Genomic DNA, 17,895 nt, shown 5'->3' on the forward strand with positions numbered 1-17,895 from the left:
AAATGCAACAAGTTAAAGCCGAGATTGAAAAAGAGCGAAAAAAATCGCAATGCTGAAAAAAATGACAAACAGCTTAAACTGAAATCCAGCTTGCAATTTAAAGTGTTTTTTCTTCCTCTCTACTATCCCTGATGAAAAACAGAAGGAGATGTGGAGGTGAGGAAACACAAGTGCTCTGTGCACCTCCTGACCTTCTCTGCAGATATGAGCTATCGATCGGTGCTCTCACACACCCTCTCTGATCTCCGCAGGAGTTTCTGAGAGATTTAGGAGTGTTCTGGCTGGCCTTTTCTCCTATTCAGACTCCTATTGTTAGTGGTACTTAGTGGTATTGCTAGTGGTCCTAATCATCCCCTTACACTGATTGGCTTCATCACTCTGTCTCCTCTCCATCAGTAAGCTGGTGTGTGGTGGGCATTCTGGCGCACTATGGCTGCCGTCACATCATCCAGGTGGATGCTGCACACTGGTGGTGGACGAGGAGACACCACCCCTCACAATGTAGAGCGCTTTGAGTGCTTAGAAAAGCAGAAAAGCGCTATATAAATGTAATGAATTATTATAATTATTATTATTACTTGCTAAGGCATCGTCAGTTCACAAACTCCAAATCCAAAGTTATGCATACTTTGCCCCACGCCATTTGTGTTTTGAACATGAATGATACTTTAAAATTATGGGGTTCATAGAAAAGCGGTGTGCTCTGTTTTTCTGAATTAACGAGTTAATTATCTCAGAATTACGAGATAATTTTTCATAAAAAAAAGTTTTTGCTCTGTTTTTATGAATTAATGACTTAATTATCTCGTAATTCTGAGATAATTAACTCGTTAATTCAGAAAAACAGAGTAGATTTTTTTTCCTCAAGTGAATGCAATACGCTTCCGTAGGCTTCCATAACAGGATCACGATTTATGTCCACAATTCTTTTTGATGTTGGTTTTTGCAAGTTAATGAGCAGTACAGCAAAACTAATTTCCATGTTTAAGAAAATATAGTCTTACAACAAAATATAAAAGAAGAAATAATGACCATTTTGACCAAAATAATGGTGGATAATATGACCAAAATCATATTTCACTTTATTTTATTTCAATAATAATAATAAAAATAGGCGCTGAACTGCACTGTCATAAACCATAGCTGTAAAGTCAGTTTGTGGAGACAGTTTAATCGTTTACGATTTACTATCGTCATATCACAAACGCCTATTATTAGCCATATTTAGGACCAGAATATCTCGGGGTTAGGTTTATTCGACCACCCAGAGACCCTAGCAACAGTTTATAGAGATGCCCTCGAAAACAACTAGAATACCTCAGCATGTGGAAGCTGATGAAATATAGAGATGCTTATTTAATTAGTGTCTATCTGAGCTGATTGAGAGCACAAGGGGAAGTGCAAGCCCTCCATCTCCCTGCCAGTCATTTTTCCTGAAAGCCCCTCCTCCCTCCGGATTTCTTATTTCCTGCCACCCCCCACCTCCTGCTGAGATATGCATCTCTTCCTCTCTAAAATAAAAGAGGTACGCGGGCTAGCGGAAGAGTGCAGAGATGAGATTTCAGCAGGTGTCATGGTGCCAGTCATCTGTGCCAGTAGGATGCCTGGCAGACCGCCATCTGCTGCCACTCAATGACAATGAAGCAAGGCGAGGTGTTGTTCAAACTGGTCTGATAGCCTCAGGATTGGGCTAAATGCAATGTGTCATTATCCTCAGGAAACTCAGCATTACAAACTGATCAAGTAATATAGTGCACTGAGAAATATCACACCGAGGAGCAAATTTATTAAACAGCCATGCCACTTTTGCATGTGCTAACCTGCATTTTATTCACAAACTACCCACAATCCAGTTCACCCGGGTGCCAAATGTGCTGAAATAGCACTGTACTGTGGGTATTTATAGTAAATTACATTTCTGTCATTCCTTTCATCACAAACACACCTCCTTTATATGTAAATTAGGTTAATTATAGATTGCCTCTTGTTTACTGTTATGATATTGCGCTCTTCACATCCGTCGTGCAGTTCAAACTGAAGTTCATATAAAAGCTCATGAAAGGTCAGTTGCATTGTGATTTTCTTTACAATGATTAAATGTTTTGAAGCTATATTTAATTAGTTGACAGTTACCTAACATTCAATTGATTTAATTTATTAGTAATTTGTAATTAAGGAATTAAACGCATAAATTAAAAATCATTTAAATTTTGATTAAAATCACTTATCATTTTGGAATTGAATCATGACTGTCAGAATCTGTAAATCAGATCGAATAGTGAGGGTCCTAAATATTCACACCCCTAGTAAAAGACAGTTTTGACCGATCACGGCAGGAATTATTCATTCATTAATTTATTAATTCATTTAATTATTCAAAACAGATAGACATTGTTGGTGATTTCGCCCCTTAATATACCAAACGTTCTTTAATAAATATCTCCGGCCAGTTGTCATACCAATACACCAATTTTGACTTTTTTTATTCTGCTGATGTAACCAAGGAAGCCCAGGCAGTGAATAATAGTATAGATCAATAAACTCACGTAGCACTTCGACTGTCCACAATCCAATCTAGTGGACAAAATTAACAACCGCTGTATATTATTTCCCACTCCTTTTCAGAAATACTCAACTTAAAAAAAAAAAAAAAACCTGGCAGACTTCAGGAGACATCCTCACCTGTTCATCATGCGGTCTGTGTCCAGGAGCTTGAGGATGGACTTGCCGTCCATGTCTGGGGGAACGTCCATCCCTGCGATGTCCAGGATGGTGGGCGCCAAGTCTATGTTCAACACGATGTGGGGGTTGCTATGGAAACAGAAGAGGGGGTCGCCATTTGACATAACAGTCAGAAACCAGACGAGCAGCACATGAACACTGACGGATAATAAGATATAGACAGTGAGAGAAATAGAGAGATCCAGGACTTGCTCAAAATGGAACACAGCTGTTCTCCTACTGAATATAGACTACACTGCATAGTGACTGCTATTTCTTTGCTATTTTGTAAACGTAGAATGTAATATACTTTTGTAATATACGAAACCTCATTATTCACTCAGGTCATGTGAAAAGATGGGTAAATTTCCTAATTTCTACAAGTGTACATATATCTTTCAGACTGAGTCGATATGATTTGGGGCATCACTTAAGATGGTTGAATACCCAGTGAAGTATTGGGCAATCAGATGAGCAAAGATAGCAGCATGCACGTCACATACTAGCAGGGCTGCAAGTGCCACCTGAGCAACTGCCATTGAGATAAATGTGAACGCTAACGCAGTGGTTCTCAAACCTTTTGACTCCAAGAGAGGCCCCCACTGTCCAAGACAATATTACAATATATTTTCAAGTGCTTCTGCTTTAATGACAAAACTGCTTGTTTTTAAACGTTTTTATTTAAAAACAAGAGGAGTGTCAATATCTTAAAATAAGGATAAAATAATTTAAATGATTGTATTAAGATTATATTAGGTTAAAAGAAAATTATATAAAATAATTATAATTATGTAAAATAAAATGTGTCAAATTTACTTACATGATGAATGAACAAACTAAATAAATAGATTAACTGTCATAAAATAAAATGAAATAAAATATAAAATGTTAGACAAAAATCTGAAATGTTACCTAGACAACTACCTGAAATAAAATAAATGTAATTGCTAAAATGATAAAAACTAAAACGGAAATAAAAATAGACTATTTAAAAAAATTATAATTACAGTATTGAACATATTTTAAAAATATAAAAAAATTATTTACTTATCTTATTAACTATATTACATTAGAAGGAAATTATATAGAATAATTATAATTATGTAAAATGATATCAAATAATTCAATTCTATAATTTCAGAAGATTCAAGAACTGAATGTTCTTCAGAGTTTGATTTTTGGGGATTCACATTATTTGAAACTAACAAATGGTCATTTCTACTGAAAAAAAAGGATCTTGACATAACTAGAAAAATGTATATTCGTTATAGACATTTTCATGACTTATAAGGATTTGATTAATTTCCATGATTTTTCAGGTCTAGAAATAAGACTTTTACAAGTCCATCATATATTTATTGTGTGAATCCTGGTTCCTATATAAAAATGAACAAATACAAAATAAAAAAATAAAATAATGTGAATATTTTGTAATTGTTTTTATTTTATATTATATTGTTATTTTTTCTGAAAATTGTTTTGATGTTTTCTTTTTTGTTTTTCAATGTATTTTTTTTTTAAAGCTCTTTGAGATGCAACTTATAAAGGCCATATAAAAAGTAAAGTTTATTATTATCATCATCATCCTCTGACATCTTGATTTGTAGCTGTTTTAGTTTATTTTAAAGCTTGTTTTGTCCTATTTTAAATAATCTTGCGGCCCACTTGTAAGGTGCTGAGGCCCCTGGTTGAGAAGAACTGAGCTAACAGAGAGTTTTCTATTATAAACCTCTTTGCCTGATATATTAAACATTCACCTTCTGATGCTGAAGAACAGATCAAACCCTGCAGCGTGCCTAAGTGTAGCTGTTCACTTTGATTAAAAAAATTATTCAAAACTGATGAGTGTCAATTTGAACTGACCATTTCAAATCCTGTGAAGTCAGTGGACAGCTTAATCCAATCACATCCGCTCAGTTTTCAAAAAGCAAATTAGGCTCATCTCTCTCTCTTTTTTTATTGCCTGAAGGCTCATCTGATGTTGAACTGGCCCCAGCTGTGCCTTTCTCACCCTGAGTCTCCAGCCAAACTCTTTATCCTCTTTTCTGTGCCTTTCATTCACAGTAAAAAGTCTTGTGGTCTTCACATGAGTGGTCTTTACTGCTGTTAATCGGCTTTTCTGAGAAAGAGAGAAGCCAGATCACACAGCAGTGGTAAACCAGACCAGTGACTAATGATATTAAATGCTGACGAGAGAAAGAGAGAGCTCTGGTCTGGTGCTCCCGTGGGGACGCAGGTTCAAATATGGCCTGCAACATGTGCTGGTTTCATTCTCTCTCTTTATACAGCAGGACATCGGAAAGTCATTAAAACCCCATAAATCAAGTTAAGACCTCATTTAAGAGTAACTCTGGCCTCTGTACAAAAACCATTAAACAAAGATGAATTACTATAGACATAAATGTTATATTCAATTATCTAATTATATATGATACTAAATATGTACTTTTTCAGGAATAATATTTTAAGAGCTTTAATTTTGCAATTCATTGCAATGAGACATTATATTATATAAAATGTTGTATTTATATAAATAAATAAATGAATAAATATAAATATCGACTTATCATGGTACATACTATACCATCTAAAACCACTACTTTTTTTTTTGAGGGTTGTCTTTGGCTTGTCTCTTGGATGGCATCATTGGATACACACTCACATGCCTCCTGCCTCCACATTTGGGCCGCGGATGTAAAAGGGAACTCTGATGTCAAACTCGTAGGGCATGGATTTCCCCTTGACCAGTCCGAACTGACCGATGTGGTATCCGTGGTCAGCCGTGTAGATCACATATGTGTTGTCCAGCTCCCCAGTGTCCACCAACATGTTGTATATCTGCATTCAGACAGAAGAAACATAAGAATGGTAGAATAAATTATAAGGTTGCAGTCAAACAAAAATGCTGGAGACAACAAGACAAAAGCAACATGGGACTTTTTAGTGTGAATCCAAAAGAATTTGAATGTTGAATGTTATTTGAATGAATATGTGCCGCCGTGGCTTGATGCAATTTCATTTTTCTTGAGCAAAAACTGTACATTTACTTACATGAATGAATGAATTGATTGATTAATGTGAAATGGACCACTGCACTCAGTGTTGTTACTGTTCACTAAAACAATTACAAATAATTTTGTTAATTGAAATTAAGCTGAAAAAAATTAAATAAAATATTAGATTAAAAAAACTAAAACGAAAATCGAAAATATTGCCTAGGAACTAACTGAAATAAAATAAAGTCCTAAAATTACAAAAACTAAAACTGAAATAGAAATAGACAATTAAAAATAAATAAATTACAGTATTTAAAAAAAATTATATTTTAAAAAGATAAAAACAATAAACTAATAAAATGATAAAAAACAAAAAAACAACTAAAACTTTAAACGGAAAATATTAAAATAAAAGCTTATTCAGAACATTAATACTGTAAATACCATAACAAAACATAATTAATACTAAAATAACAATGATTGCAATATCATGTACCGTAGTACTTTAGTATTGTTTAAAGTGTCTTAAAATGTAGAAAAGTGTTTTTTAAACTAGTGCTGTCAAACGATTAATCGCGATTAATCGCATCCAAAATAAAAGTTTTGTTTAAGATACGCATGTGTACTGTGTATATTTATTATGTATATATAAATACACACACGTGCATGTATATATTTCAGAAAAATATGTTATTTTTATATATTAAATATATATATATTTATTTATAATATAACTTATATGAACAGAAATATAGACATGTAAATACATGTAAATATTTTCAAAATATATACTGTATGTGTGTGTATTTATATATACCTAATAAATATACACAGAACACACACATATATTATGCAAACAAAAACTTTTATTTTGGATGCGATTAATAGCGATTAATAATTTGACAGCACTAAAAAAATATAACATATATATATATATATATATATATATATATATATATATATATATATATATATATATATATATAACTTTTCCTTATCAAACTAAAAATGCTAAGAGTGGTTAGGAATGGTTTATATATATTATTTAAAAAATTGCATTCTATTTATATTATTTGTAATTCATGTAATTTGAATAACATGTAGAACTGATGTACCTTCTCCACACTATCATCCACAGACAGCAGCGTTTGCAGTCTCTTGCGCTGCAGCATGTTGGTGAACTCCATGTGAATGGGCTTCATGGGGCCGGTGTAGCGCATAATCCAGTGTTTGTCTGGATTAGGGGCGTAGTTATAACTGGGCGTTCTGAATGGAGAAGAAAAGAGTCACCGTCAGTGGACCTGCTGAAGCATGACTGAGGGAAATGGAGAGAGTTTTCAGAGCGTCTCGAGACACTGTTTGTTGACTCTGTTCTGCTGAAGTCAGAGGAAAGCACACAGACAGATTTTGACAGCTGGGATGTGTCTGCGTGAATGTGTGTGTGTTTGCACGGTCAGAATTACAAATGACAGCAATCGACTGTGTGCTTTCTGTCCCGTCTCCTCAAAATTGACACATTGCAATTTTACAGTCTCATGGTTTCTCAGGCGCTGACTGACAGACTGACATTCTGTGAATGTAATGGTTGTTCAACCATTATTCAGGGATAAAAAGAAAGAGAAGTGTTTGTAGCTCCTCCTCCTCGCTCCTGTGACAAGCGTGAGAGGCCTATTAGAAACAAACAGCACTTACACTCCGTGCCTTTACAGCTGTGATTAAAAGCCCCCAGCTCTGTTGTTTGCAGCCATTACTTAAAGTCCTTCTACAGAGAAATCAATGTGAGCATCATCGCACTTATCTGCCTGCTGCCTGGCCTTGTTTTGAGGGTGCTGTATATTTAAACTGATAGCAACTTAGCGACAACAAGGGACGATGTAAATCTCTGTCTCGGTTTAGTTTATCTATTTCCGTACTGGGACCTGAAAAAATGTGTACCGCTGTTCCTTTGACACTTGTTTCTTTTCGTTTTTTGTGTCTATACAATAGCTCTGATTCAAAACTAAGCATGCTGTCTTCTTAAACATATTTTAAGGTAACAAATTATGACATATTTGACTTAATATTTCCCTACTGCTGTTCCAAATGCTAAGAAATAGTAGTGGGGATTTTGATTAATTTGTAATTTGAATGATTTTACTAAACAGATTCATTGAGATACATTTAATGTTTCATTCACTGACCTTTTCTATTTATTATATTGATTGTTTTACTTGCATTTGATGAAATACCAGTTCATTAATTTATTTCATGAACATGATGCTTCATTCATTGTCGCTCTGTTCGCGTTTACACCTAATAAGATGTGTTTTTTTGATCCAGTCAACAGTAAACAGGGTCTAACACATTTTGAGCTTGTCCACTTAAGCTGAAACCACATTTAACCGGATTGATTTTTTAGTGCAGATGCTTATGTGGTTGAATGTGTTAAAATGGTTAAAAAACGGCCTTTTCTGCTTTTTACCAAAACACACGGATTACGGTCAAAATCACAGGTGCTTTCTTTATCCTTTTTATTCAATTTCTTTCCCGATTGCTCGAGTTTGTTCAGTCAATAGTGTTTCTGCACTGCATTCATTCAAGATAAACAGAACCCAGTAAACTGGTTGGCTGGTTTAAGCTGGAAGTAGCTGGTTTTAGCTGGTCTCCCAGCCTGGCCAGGCTGGTCAAGCTGGTTTTAGCTGGTTGTTCCATCTGGTCTCCCAGCCTGACCAGCTAAGGAAGTGGCCAAAACCCCTCTGAAACCAGCCTACTGACCAGCTATGACCAGCCTAGACCAAAGCTGGATGACCAGTTAAAACCAGCCAAACAGGATGGTTTTAGCTGGGGTTTTTTTCAACAGGGTACCATGCAGCAAAACCATGGTTAGTTTTTGTAAGGGACAACAAACTTCTGTGCAGTATTTAAATGCTGCCTATTTTTAAGCTTATTAGGCATTAGCTTAGCAACATGCTAATGTCAGACTGGAATTGACTAAACAGAAAAGTCGATTATAAATATAGTAGCCTATATTACCATGGTTTAAATAGTAAACATGTACTTTTGGTTTTATTTGTAGTAAAACCATGGTTCATTTTTGTAAGGGACAACACACTATTATGTGCAATATTTAAGTCCTCTGTATTTGTAAGCTTATTATGATATCAAGGCATTAGCTTAGCAACATGCTAATGTCAGACTGGAATTGACTAAACAGAAAAGTCGATTATAAATATAATAGTCAATACAGAAAAGTGTTGAGTAAAAATAGTTCTAATCTGCTTCACAACACTATTTCACAAAATATTTGTATCCAATGCATTTTTAAGTTTATTAGACTATCAAGACATTAGCTTAGCAACATGCTAATGTAACACTCAAGAGGATTTAACAGTACAAGGAGTAAATATAAATATTTTATATAATACAGAAAAGATTATTTCAATAAAACTGATTTATTACACATAATTTAACCTAATATTTGTGTGTATGCTCTGTATTTCTTATTAGACTACCAGACTAGAATAAATTGTTAATTGAGCCTCTGGTGTGCTTCATGTGAGGAATGCTACTTGCTACACATTTGCTGCCTATATAGAGAGCTCCAAATTAGTCACATGAGATTCCATCATGGATAGAATACAGCCTCTGAAGGCAGCTGCCTATGTAGACAGTGAACAGCATATTCTCTCTCTCTCTCTCTCTGGTTTCATCTTCTTTATTGGTCTAAATATAATCCTTTTAATCCTCTCAAAACGTTCTTTCTCCCTCTCTTGTTCATTTCTGATCATATTTTCATTATTCCCTCCATCACAGGAGTGATGGACATGAAACAGGTGCAGCGGGATCACGCGGCGATGAGAACAGGGGGATTTTCCCACCGAATAATATACGCTCTATGACTGTCTGTGAGGATTTGGACAATATCTCTGCAGTGGCCTGAGGGGCAACGCCAGTCTGAGGGGCAACGAGGGGTTAATCACATACAGCACTGTATGAGGGCAAGGAGCAGAGAAGTACATTACTAGCAGGAGGCCATTATGGATGGTGGAGGGTGGTTGTAACGGACTGAACAGAGAGAATGAGGGCGGTCCCGGGAATATTTCATGGGATGTTAAGAGAGGAATTCTGGGGCATTCTCCCCTGACAGCAGGAGAATGATACATGCATATGAATGCATGTGTGGAGCATGGCCATTTTTTATGGCTACAGGGGTGAAAAAAGTGACATATTTCTTTGCAATATAGGTAAAATCAGACAGGTGGTGGTGTAATAGAGGTGGATGTGAATCATAAAATGTTTTATGAAGAGTTTGTGTGCAAAAAGAGACTGGGCAGGAGCAAAACAGGAGCAAGGCTGTTTGTTTTTTATTGGTGAAAGTGAGATGACATCAGAAAAAATAATAAAAGCACATTAAATTCTAGACTCTCTGACTCGAGCAGATACTTTGAAGGGATGATGATGTTTATGTGAGTCATAAAGTGGGCAGGTTTGCATCTCCTGGTTTATATCTACTCTAATGGTGAATCAAATGCAAGTTAAACTTCAACAGAAAGTTTATCGCACACACACACACACACACACACACACACACACACACACACACACACACACTGTTTGAAGAGCTTCCCATTTACTAATCAAAACATGGATATCTATTCATCTATTTCGGGTTTCTCCCTCATCAAACAGCCTGAGAAAGCGAATGTGCACGTTTGTGAACATTCTGTCTGATTTCATTCCTGATGCCTCAATATTTCAGGAAAGACAGTAATATTCATTGACAGTACTGTATCTCTTTGCTCTCTCCCTCTCTTTTTCTCGCTTGAATGCGAGTGAAATGGGAGCTCATGGCCGTGTGGTTTTGTGCTTAGAGACACAATGTCCTGAAAGCAAATCGAATCTGAGAGAGAGACAGACAGAGAGAGAATTTAGTACATTAGAGGCTTTTTGTTTGCTCATTTGTGGTGTGTTAACTAGATAATATATCTCTGTGTGTGCTGTCAGATGTATCTGGGGCATGAAATATATTCTATACAAGTACATTCATGTAAATCTTCAAGCTTGTTTTTTACAGTATGTGTTGTTTTATATTTTTGAAATATGTCATTATGCAATTTATAGTGCATTGAAAGTATGTGGTCAGTTCTCTCTTTCAGGTTCATGTGCTGGGCAAGGAAGTTTACTGTAGTTAACTGTTAACGTTTATAATGAGCTGAATAATAATATCTGGTTTATTAGAACTGAAATTTGAAGGTAACTTCTTGCTCTTGATTGATTTGATTCATTACTGCCACAGAAATGAAAGGAGAAGAGTATATTTTCATATGCCATTCGCATGTTTATTCCACAGAAAAGTGAAACATTTTTCTGTTCTTTTATTTTGAAGAATTGTACATTAAATATTTTTAGAAGTTTACAAATTAATTTTATGAAATTATATAAATTTCACGTATATTTAATTTTTAACTACCTTCTTGAGTACATTTTTATGAATCCGACCCCTGCCCAGGGATTTATCCAGAGGCTGAATTTATGAGGTTCCCGGCACAACAGTAGACATGGAGAACTATAAAATGAGATTTTGAGATTACTTGGTGTACACAGAGAGTGAGAGTGGGGTCCTAGATATCTGGCAAATCCAGCTTCCTAAAAACAACTGCATCACGTGTAGACAGGATTTAACCTAGACTATGTGAGTGTGTACAAATATGCTTTTCATCATCATGCATGCACTCGCCATTGTGTGTGTGTGAAGAATGGCAGGAGGATTACAGACCCTGGGAAAAGCATAGACACAGACAGGAGGATTTAGCTGCTGGAGGGACAGAAATGGAGAGATGAAATGAACGAAGGGAGCGAAAGAGACATTGAAAAAATGGTCTGGTACCAGCTGGTGGCCAATTAGCAAGAGAGCAGGAGAAACCGGCAGAGAAAAACAAGTGTGTGTGTATGGGTACATTAGTGCGAAGAGGACTGTTTCCATTATAACATCTCTATCGAGTGGCACTTGAGTAACAGAAATAGAGAAAAGTGCAGTAAGATTTGTATTCACAGTGTTATCCATGATTTCCAGCTGTTTCTCTGCTCTCTTCCAATTAATCTCCACTACCACTGACCCTTTTTATGTTTTAGTGTATGTACAATGTCAAAGTCCACAAGTCTGAGACCTCAATGAATTTTTTTTTCTTTCTGAACTTAACCATAAAATGAAACGCAAAAAGTATGAAAAATGTAAACACAGAAATCTAAAAAATAATATTGAATATAGCTGCAATCAGCAATTAAGGCACCAAGCACTACAGAAGCAAGCAAGGCAGCAAGCATCAGACCAACTGCAGCAATGAGAAATTGAAGCCAATTTAAGATGATTTTATTCAAAATGTAGTAATATGCAATAGGATTTAATGGTTTATCACTTTGAACAATAGGTGGGCTGTTACCAAATTAATGTGGTGTGTTCAGTGTGGGATGACAATGGCACACACAAAGTTTGGTGTCAATATGTCAAAGCTTTGCAGAGATACAGCCTCAGGTGTAGTTTGGTATCGTGCCAGCAAATTCGTTTGTGTTAAAAGAAAACCATTTTGTCTATTGAAACAAAATCCATAACGTTTTGCCAACATTGAGTCGATTTTGGTGAAAATCAGAGCGATGGTCTAGGAGGAGTTTGAAAAAGTAAGTTTTCAAAGAAAATCGAAATCGTGGACAGGAAGTTTGGCTGATTATGGCATAATTAGTATTTATCACAGAAATATTCATTATTTGAATATGTGTTTGACTATAAAGTACTGGACTATTTACTGGACTGGACTGTAGTGCCTAAAACACAACTGAATACAATTTATTTGTACTTAATTGTAATTGAGATAGTTGTGAATTAGATCAAGTAATAATGAGTGAATATGACAATTTTTCTAATTTTCCTTACCTCCAGGTATTTTATTTTTTACTGCTCAGTCAGCTTGGTTCTGGTTTGTAACACCCCCAAAAGCTTGTTTTCCATCACTGGATACTCATGGATGAGACATAACTATATAGTTCAAAGTTTAGTCAACCTTGACTGAATTTGATGTAGGCTAATCAAGGAACTCTAAAAAAGTAAACAGTAAATATTTTACATTCTATTATAAATGAATTTCAACAGTTCTATCATACCTAAATTGAACTCTGTACAAAGGAAAATGAATCCTCATGTGCAAGAAAGTGAAATAAAGTCAGAAATCAACAGCTCATTTGCCAGAATGTAAAATTAGTTATTTTATGCATTTAAATATGGTTTCATTTTCGTACTTTACAAATTAGTGAAAAATTAGAGCATATTTTCAGTACAAGTGCACTGTGCTCAAATTTCCTTGACTTAACTGACGACAGAACTACAACATTGTATGCTCATAGTTTCTTTTGTGTTTTATTTATGATGAAGAGATATAGAGCGTGCACCTCATATTTGCGTACATTTGAAGAGTGTGCGCCATGAGCACAGTAAAATGGCTGACAGGACAGGTAAGTTCGTTTTTCTGACATACAACCAAACAACATCTCATCAGACCGCAGTTCAATGTTGTTCTACCGAAGCTCATTTGGCTCATGTTCCTTTCCACGCTCGTTTGATTTGCGCTTGACGCCGAGGCGAAGTTGAAGTGCGCGTCTGAAAGTCTCTCGTTTTTTGTGGTTGTAAAGAGATACAGTGGTTCAGCGTCTTAATAAACACATTTCATGTTAAGCAAAAAAGAGGCAAAAATTGTAGTTGTGAGTGGGGTGGCCAAGCTTTAGTCAGCCAATCTGCTCAGAAATTATAAGCAAAAATTTTTTTTTTCATATCTCCAAAACCACTAGATGGCGCTGTGCAGAAACTGTGCGGGTAACCTCAGGTCATGATTATTATAACACAACAAGTTTGGTCTCAATACGCTACAACATGTGTTTACAGGCGGTCAGATGTTCTTCTATCGAAGCTTAAGGTGCTTTTTGGATCATCCTAATCATTAATCATTCTGATCATTAATCAGTTTTTACATACACTGGTGGAGTTGATGTTTCCATAAAGACGAAAAAGAGACAAAGCAAATACCAATACTAAGTCATTCTGAAATTCATCATTTCATTCTGAAAATATATTTTTCAGCTTTTTAAATTGAATGTCATGCAATGGAGGTTTGGACTCACATGTGCTGTGAAGCGTTGGGGAAGGCAGTGGTGTACTGAGGGGCCGCATCCTCCGGGCCATGAGGGGCGGCGTGACTGATCACCATCATGATGGGTCGGTGAGGGTAAATCTTCTTTGACATGCGGAAGTAACTGATGCTGTCATTGGTTATGAGATCTGTAAGGTAGTCCTACAGGAGGTACAAAGATCTGATCGTTAATCTACTAAATTAAAATATTTCAGTCTCAGTAATTCAACAGTTTGATATGCACACACATATACCCCACTCAGAAGCAAACTTTTCTGTCAGAGAGTTTGAATATCAGCCAATTAGATGAGACTGACCGACAAAAGACACTGAACTTTGAGAGAGAGCCAATGAGAGAAAGAGAGTGAGAGACTGACTTTGTTATAAATCAGTCTAACAAGACTATCAATCAAACTGTTCCAGAATGGATAAAGAATGACAAGAAATGAAGAAAGGTGATGAAATTTGAAAAGATGAGGTTCCACATGATTGGCCACCTTGCACACACACCTTTGAGTATTCAAATCCGTGTTTCTCTCGGACACCATTCCTGCACAGAGTGTAGTTGTAGAAGCGGGAATTCTTCACCATGGCAACCCACTCCTTCCAGCCCGGAGGAATGTAAGTACCATTATACTCATTCAGATACTTCCCAAAAAATGCTGAGAAAATACAAACACAAAAGGGTATAATTATCATAAAGAACATAGAGTGTAGAGGACAGCAAAGTAGAGCACAGAACAGTATAATAAAATACAGCAGAGTAGAGTAGGGTAGAGCAGGGAATAGACAAAAAAAGAAATAAAGAGTAGAGTAGAATAGAGAGCAGAATAGAGCAGAGTGAAGAATAGCAGACGAAGGTACAGCAGAGTACAGAAAAGTAGAATAAAGTTGAGTAGAGTATAACATGATAGAACTGAGTCGAGTAAAACAGTATAAGTAGAATAGATTAGAAGAGTAGAAAAGTATATACTACAGTTGAGTAGAGTAGAACAGAAAAGAGTTCAATAAAGTAAAGTGCAACAGACTAGAGTAAAACAGTGTAGAGCAGAGAATGGTAGAGTAGTGTATGGTAAAGCACAGTAGAGTATAAAAGAGTACAGTGAGGTAGAGGTGAGTATAGCAGAACATAATAGAATAGAATGGAGTTCAGTAGAGTATAGTACAACAGAATAGAGCAAAACAGCATATAACAGAGTAGAGATAAAGTCGTAGTGAAGTTGAGTAGAGCAACAAAGTAGAATAAAGTATTTTAGAATGTTAGTATAAAATAGTATGTAAAACATACAAATAGAAAATTATATTGTACAGCTGAATAGAGCAGAACAGAAAAGACCACAGAAGAATAGAATGAGGTAGAGCAGAAAACAGTACAACAGAGTAGAGTTGAAAATTGTTCAGCTGAGTAAAGTAAAACAATAGAGTAAAACAGAGGAGAATATGGTAGAGTAGAAGTACAGTAAAGTATGGTAGAGTACAGTAGAGTAGAATAAATTATTGTAGAACAGCATAAAGTACAACAGAATAGAATTTAGCAAAGTAGAACAGATTAGAGTAGAATTGTGTATTGGTATAGTTGAACAGAGATGAACAGAATGATGAAGAGTATGGCAAAACAGAGCAAAACAGTACAGAATAGAATATCAGAGTAAGGAAGAGCAGCATAGAGTACAGTAGGTATGATAAATAGTCTAGAAGAGTAGAACTGAGTAGTGCAGGACACTGTAGAATACAATAAAGTAGTGTAAACTTTTTATACAAAAAAATACATTGCACATTTAAAATACAGTGGGCATATAGACAGAACCTGCACGTAGAGAAATAGAAGACAGAGAGCTACGTGAAGATGGATGAATATTTGTGCTGGAAATGTTACATTAGAGAGGATGTTGGTCAGAGCCGGTCTCTCTCCTAGAGGAAGTGTGCTCTAATGGATCACTGTTACCACTAAAAGCCTGACTCACTGCCAGGTGTGTGTGTGCTAATGCAACATTCACAGCTGGTCATGCTATGTTTACATGCACATGGTAGTTTTCTATGCCACAAACAGAAAACATCACACACACATTTACACAAAACCATCTATTACAGCCCAAAGGTTTTTAGTTTAATGAAAATCATCTGATGAAAACAGATTATGTCAATGTTCGTGCAAGAGTCTGTGAAAGTGTGTGTGTGACCTGGGGGCCTGTCACACTGAATCTCTGGTGAGAGTGTTTGAAAAACCCAACAGACACAACTGATGAAACAGCTCACAAATGAATGAGAGCTCAATCTATTAAATAAATTTTACATTCATGTCAGGTTCTTATTGTAAGGAAGAGTTATGCGTCATAATGCTTTGGTGTCTATTCCTGAGTTTTTCAGATGGAAATCATCAAAGGCTATGTGATTTTAGAGCCACAGCTGCTACACTCTGATTAGGCTCTAATTTAGTCCAACAATGAAGTTTATGCTATAAAGATATAAAGTATTCAACTTCGCTACACTACTCTACTTTAGGCTACTCTATTTCATTCCACTTGGCTTTAGTCTACGGTACTCTGTTCTACTCTATTTCAGTATACACTACTCAAATGTATTCTACTCTTTTTTATTCTACTCTAGACTGTGGTAGAGTACTTTAATCTACTCCACATTGTCCTACTCATCTACTCTCCTCTATTTTAGTCAAGTCTACTCAAGTCTATTTTATTCTACTTTATTTTAGTCTGATCTACTCTGCATTAATTAAAATTTCTCAAGTCTTTGTCACTCTATTCTGCTCTATTTTTGTAAAAGCTATTTAAATGTATTATATTTGAATCTATTCTACATTTTTAAACACTAGTCTATGCATCTTGAGGCTATTCTCCTTCACTTTAGTCTAGTCTACTCTACTCTATTCTACTCTACATTAGTATATGCTACTCTACTTTAATCTATTCTACATTATTCTATTGATCATTAAGCTCGTCTTTTCCTTTATTCTAGTCTACTCAACTCTACTCTAGTATATGCTACTCTACTTTAAATTATTCTACATTATTCTATTGATCATTAAGCTCGTCTTTTCCTTTATTCTAGTCTACTCAACTCTACTCTAGTATATGCTACTCTACTTTAGTCTAGTCTACATTATTCTATTGATCATTAAGCTCTTGTCTTTTCCTTTATTCTAGTCTACTCAACTCTACTCTAGTATATGCTACTCTACTTTAATCTATTCTACATTATTCTATTGATCATTAAGCTCTTGTCTTTTCCTTTATTCTAGTCTACTCAACTCTACTCTAGTATATGCTACTCTACTTTAATCTATTCTACATTATTCTATTGATCATTAAGCTCTTGTCTTTTCCTTTATTCTAGTCTACTCAACTCTACTCTAGTATATGCTACTCTACTTTAATATATTCTACATTATTCTATTGATCATTAAGCTCGTCTTTTCCTTTATTCTAGTCTTCTCAACTCTACTCTAGTATATGCTACTCTACTTTAGTCTAGTCTACATTATTCTATTGATCATTAAGCGCTTGTCTTTTCCTTTATTCTAGTCCACTTAACTCTATTCTACTCTAATTAAGTATATGCTACTCTACTACAATCTAGTCTACATTATTTTACTAATCTCTAGGCTATTCAACTTTACTTTAGTATAGTCTACTCAACTCAATTTTATTCTACACTATTTTAGTCTAGTCCTCTGATTTAATAAATTTTTCTCAAGTCTGCACTGTACTGCTCTGTAGTATAAGCTACTTTAATTTATTCTACTCTACATAATACTATTGTCTACACATCTGAAGGTTATTCGGTTTACTTTAGTATAGTCTAGTTAACTCTATTCTACTCTACTTCAGCCGATGCCGCTCTACTTCAGTCTACATTAATCTACTAATTTCTGGACTGTTTTCCTTTACTTTAGTCTACTCTTCTGAACTCTATTCTCCTCTTCTTCAGTCAATATTCCTCTACTTTAATCTACAATTTTCTACTTATCTCTGGGCTATTTTCCTTTAGTCTACTTAACTCTGCTGTAC

General features: G+C 35.4%; 1 protein-coding gene across 9 annotated transcripts in view; it reads right to left on the reverse strand.

Annotated features, from left to right (window-relative positions):
• The window catches only part of LOC306859647 (extracellular sulfatase Sulf-2-like), a 146,773-nt gene that overhangs the window by 18,035 nt on the left and 110,843 nt on the right, over positions 1-17,895 (reverse strand). For all 9 annotated transcript variants that reach the window (XM_079400774.1, XM_079400776.1, XM_079400775.1 and 6 more), the window contains 5 exons: positions 14,381-14,532; positions 13,863-14,032; positions 6,833-6,983; positions 5,384-5,559; positions 2,683-2,811 (listed from right to left, as the gene is read on the reverse strand). In XM_079400774.1, coding sequence (XP_079256900.1) covers positions 2,683-2,811; positions 5,384-5,559; positions 6,833-6,983; positions 13,863-14,032; positions 14,381-14,532 — 778 coding nt within the window. The remainder of the gene's footprint in view (positions 1-2,682; positions 2,812-5,383; positions 5,560-6,832; positions 6,984-13,862; positions 14,033-14,380; positions 14,533-17,895) is intronic.

This window comes from Barbus barbus (genome assembly GCF_936440315.1).
Source record: "Barbus barbus genome assembly, chromosome: 40".
Taxonomy (NCBI): Eukaryota; Metazoa; Chordata; class Actinopteri; order Cypriniformes; family Cyprinidae; genus Barbus; species Barbus barbus.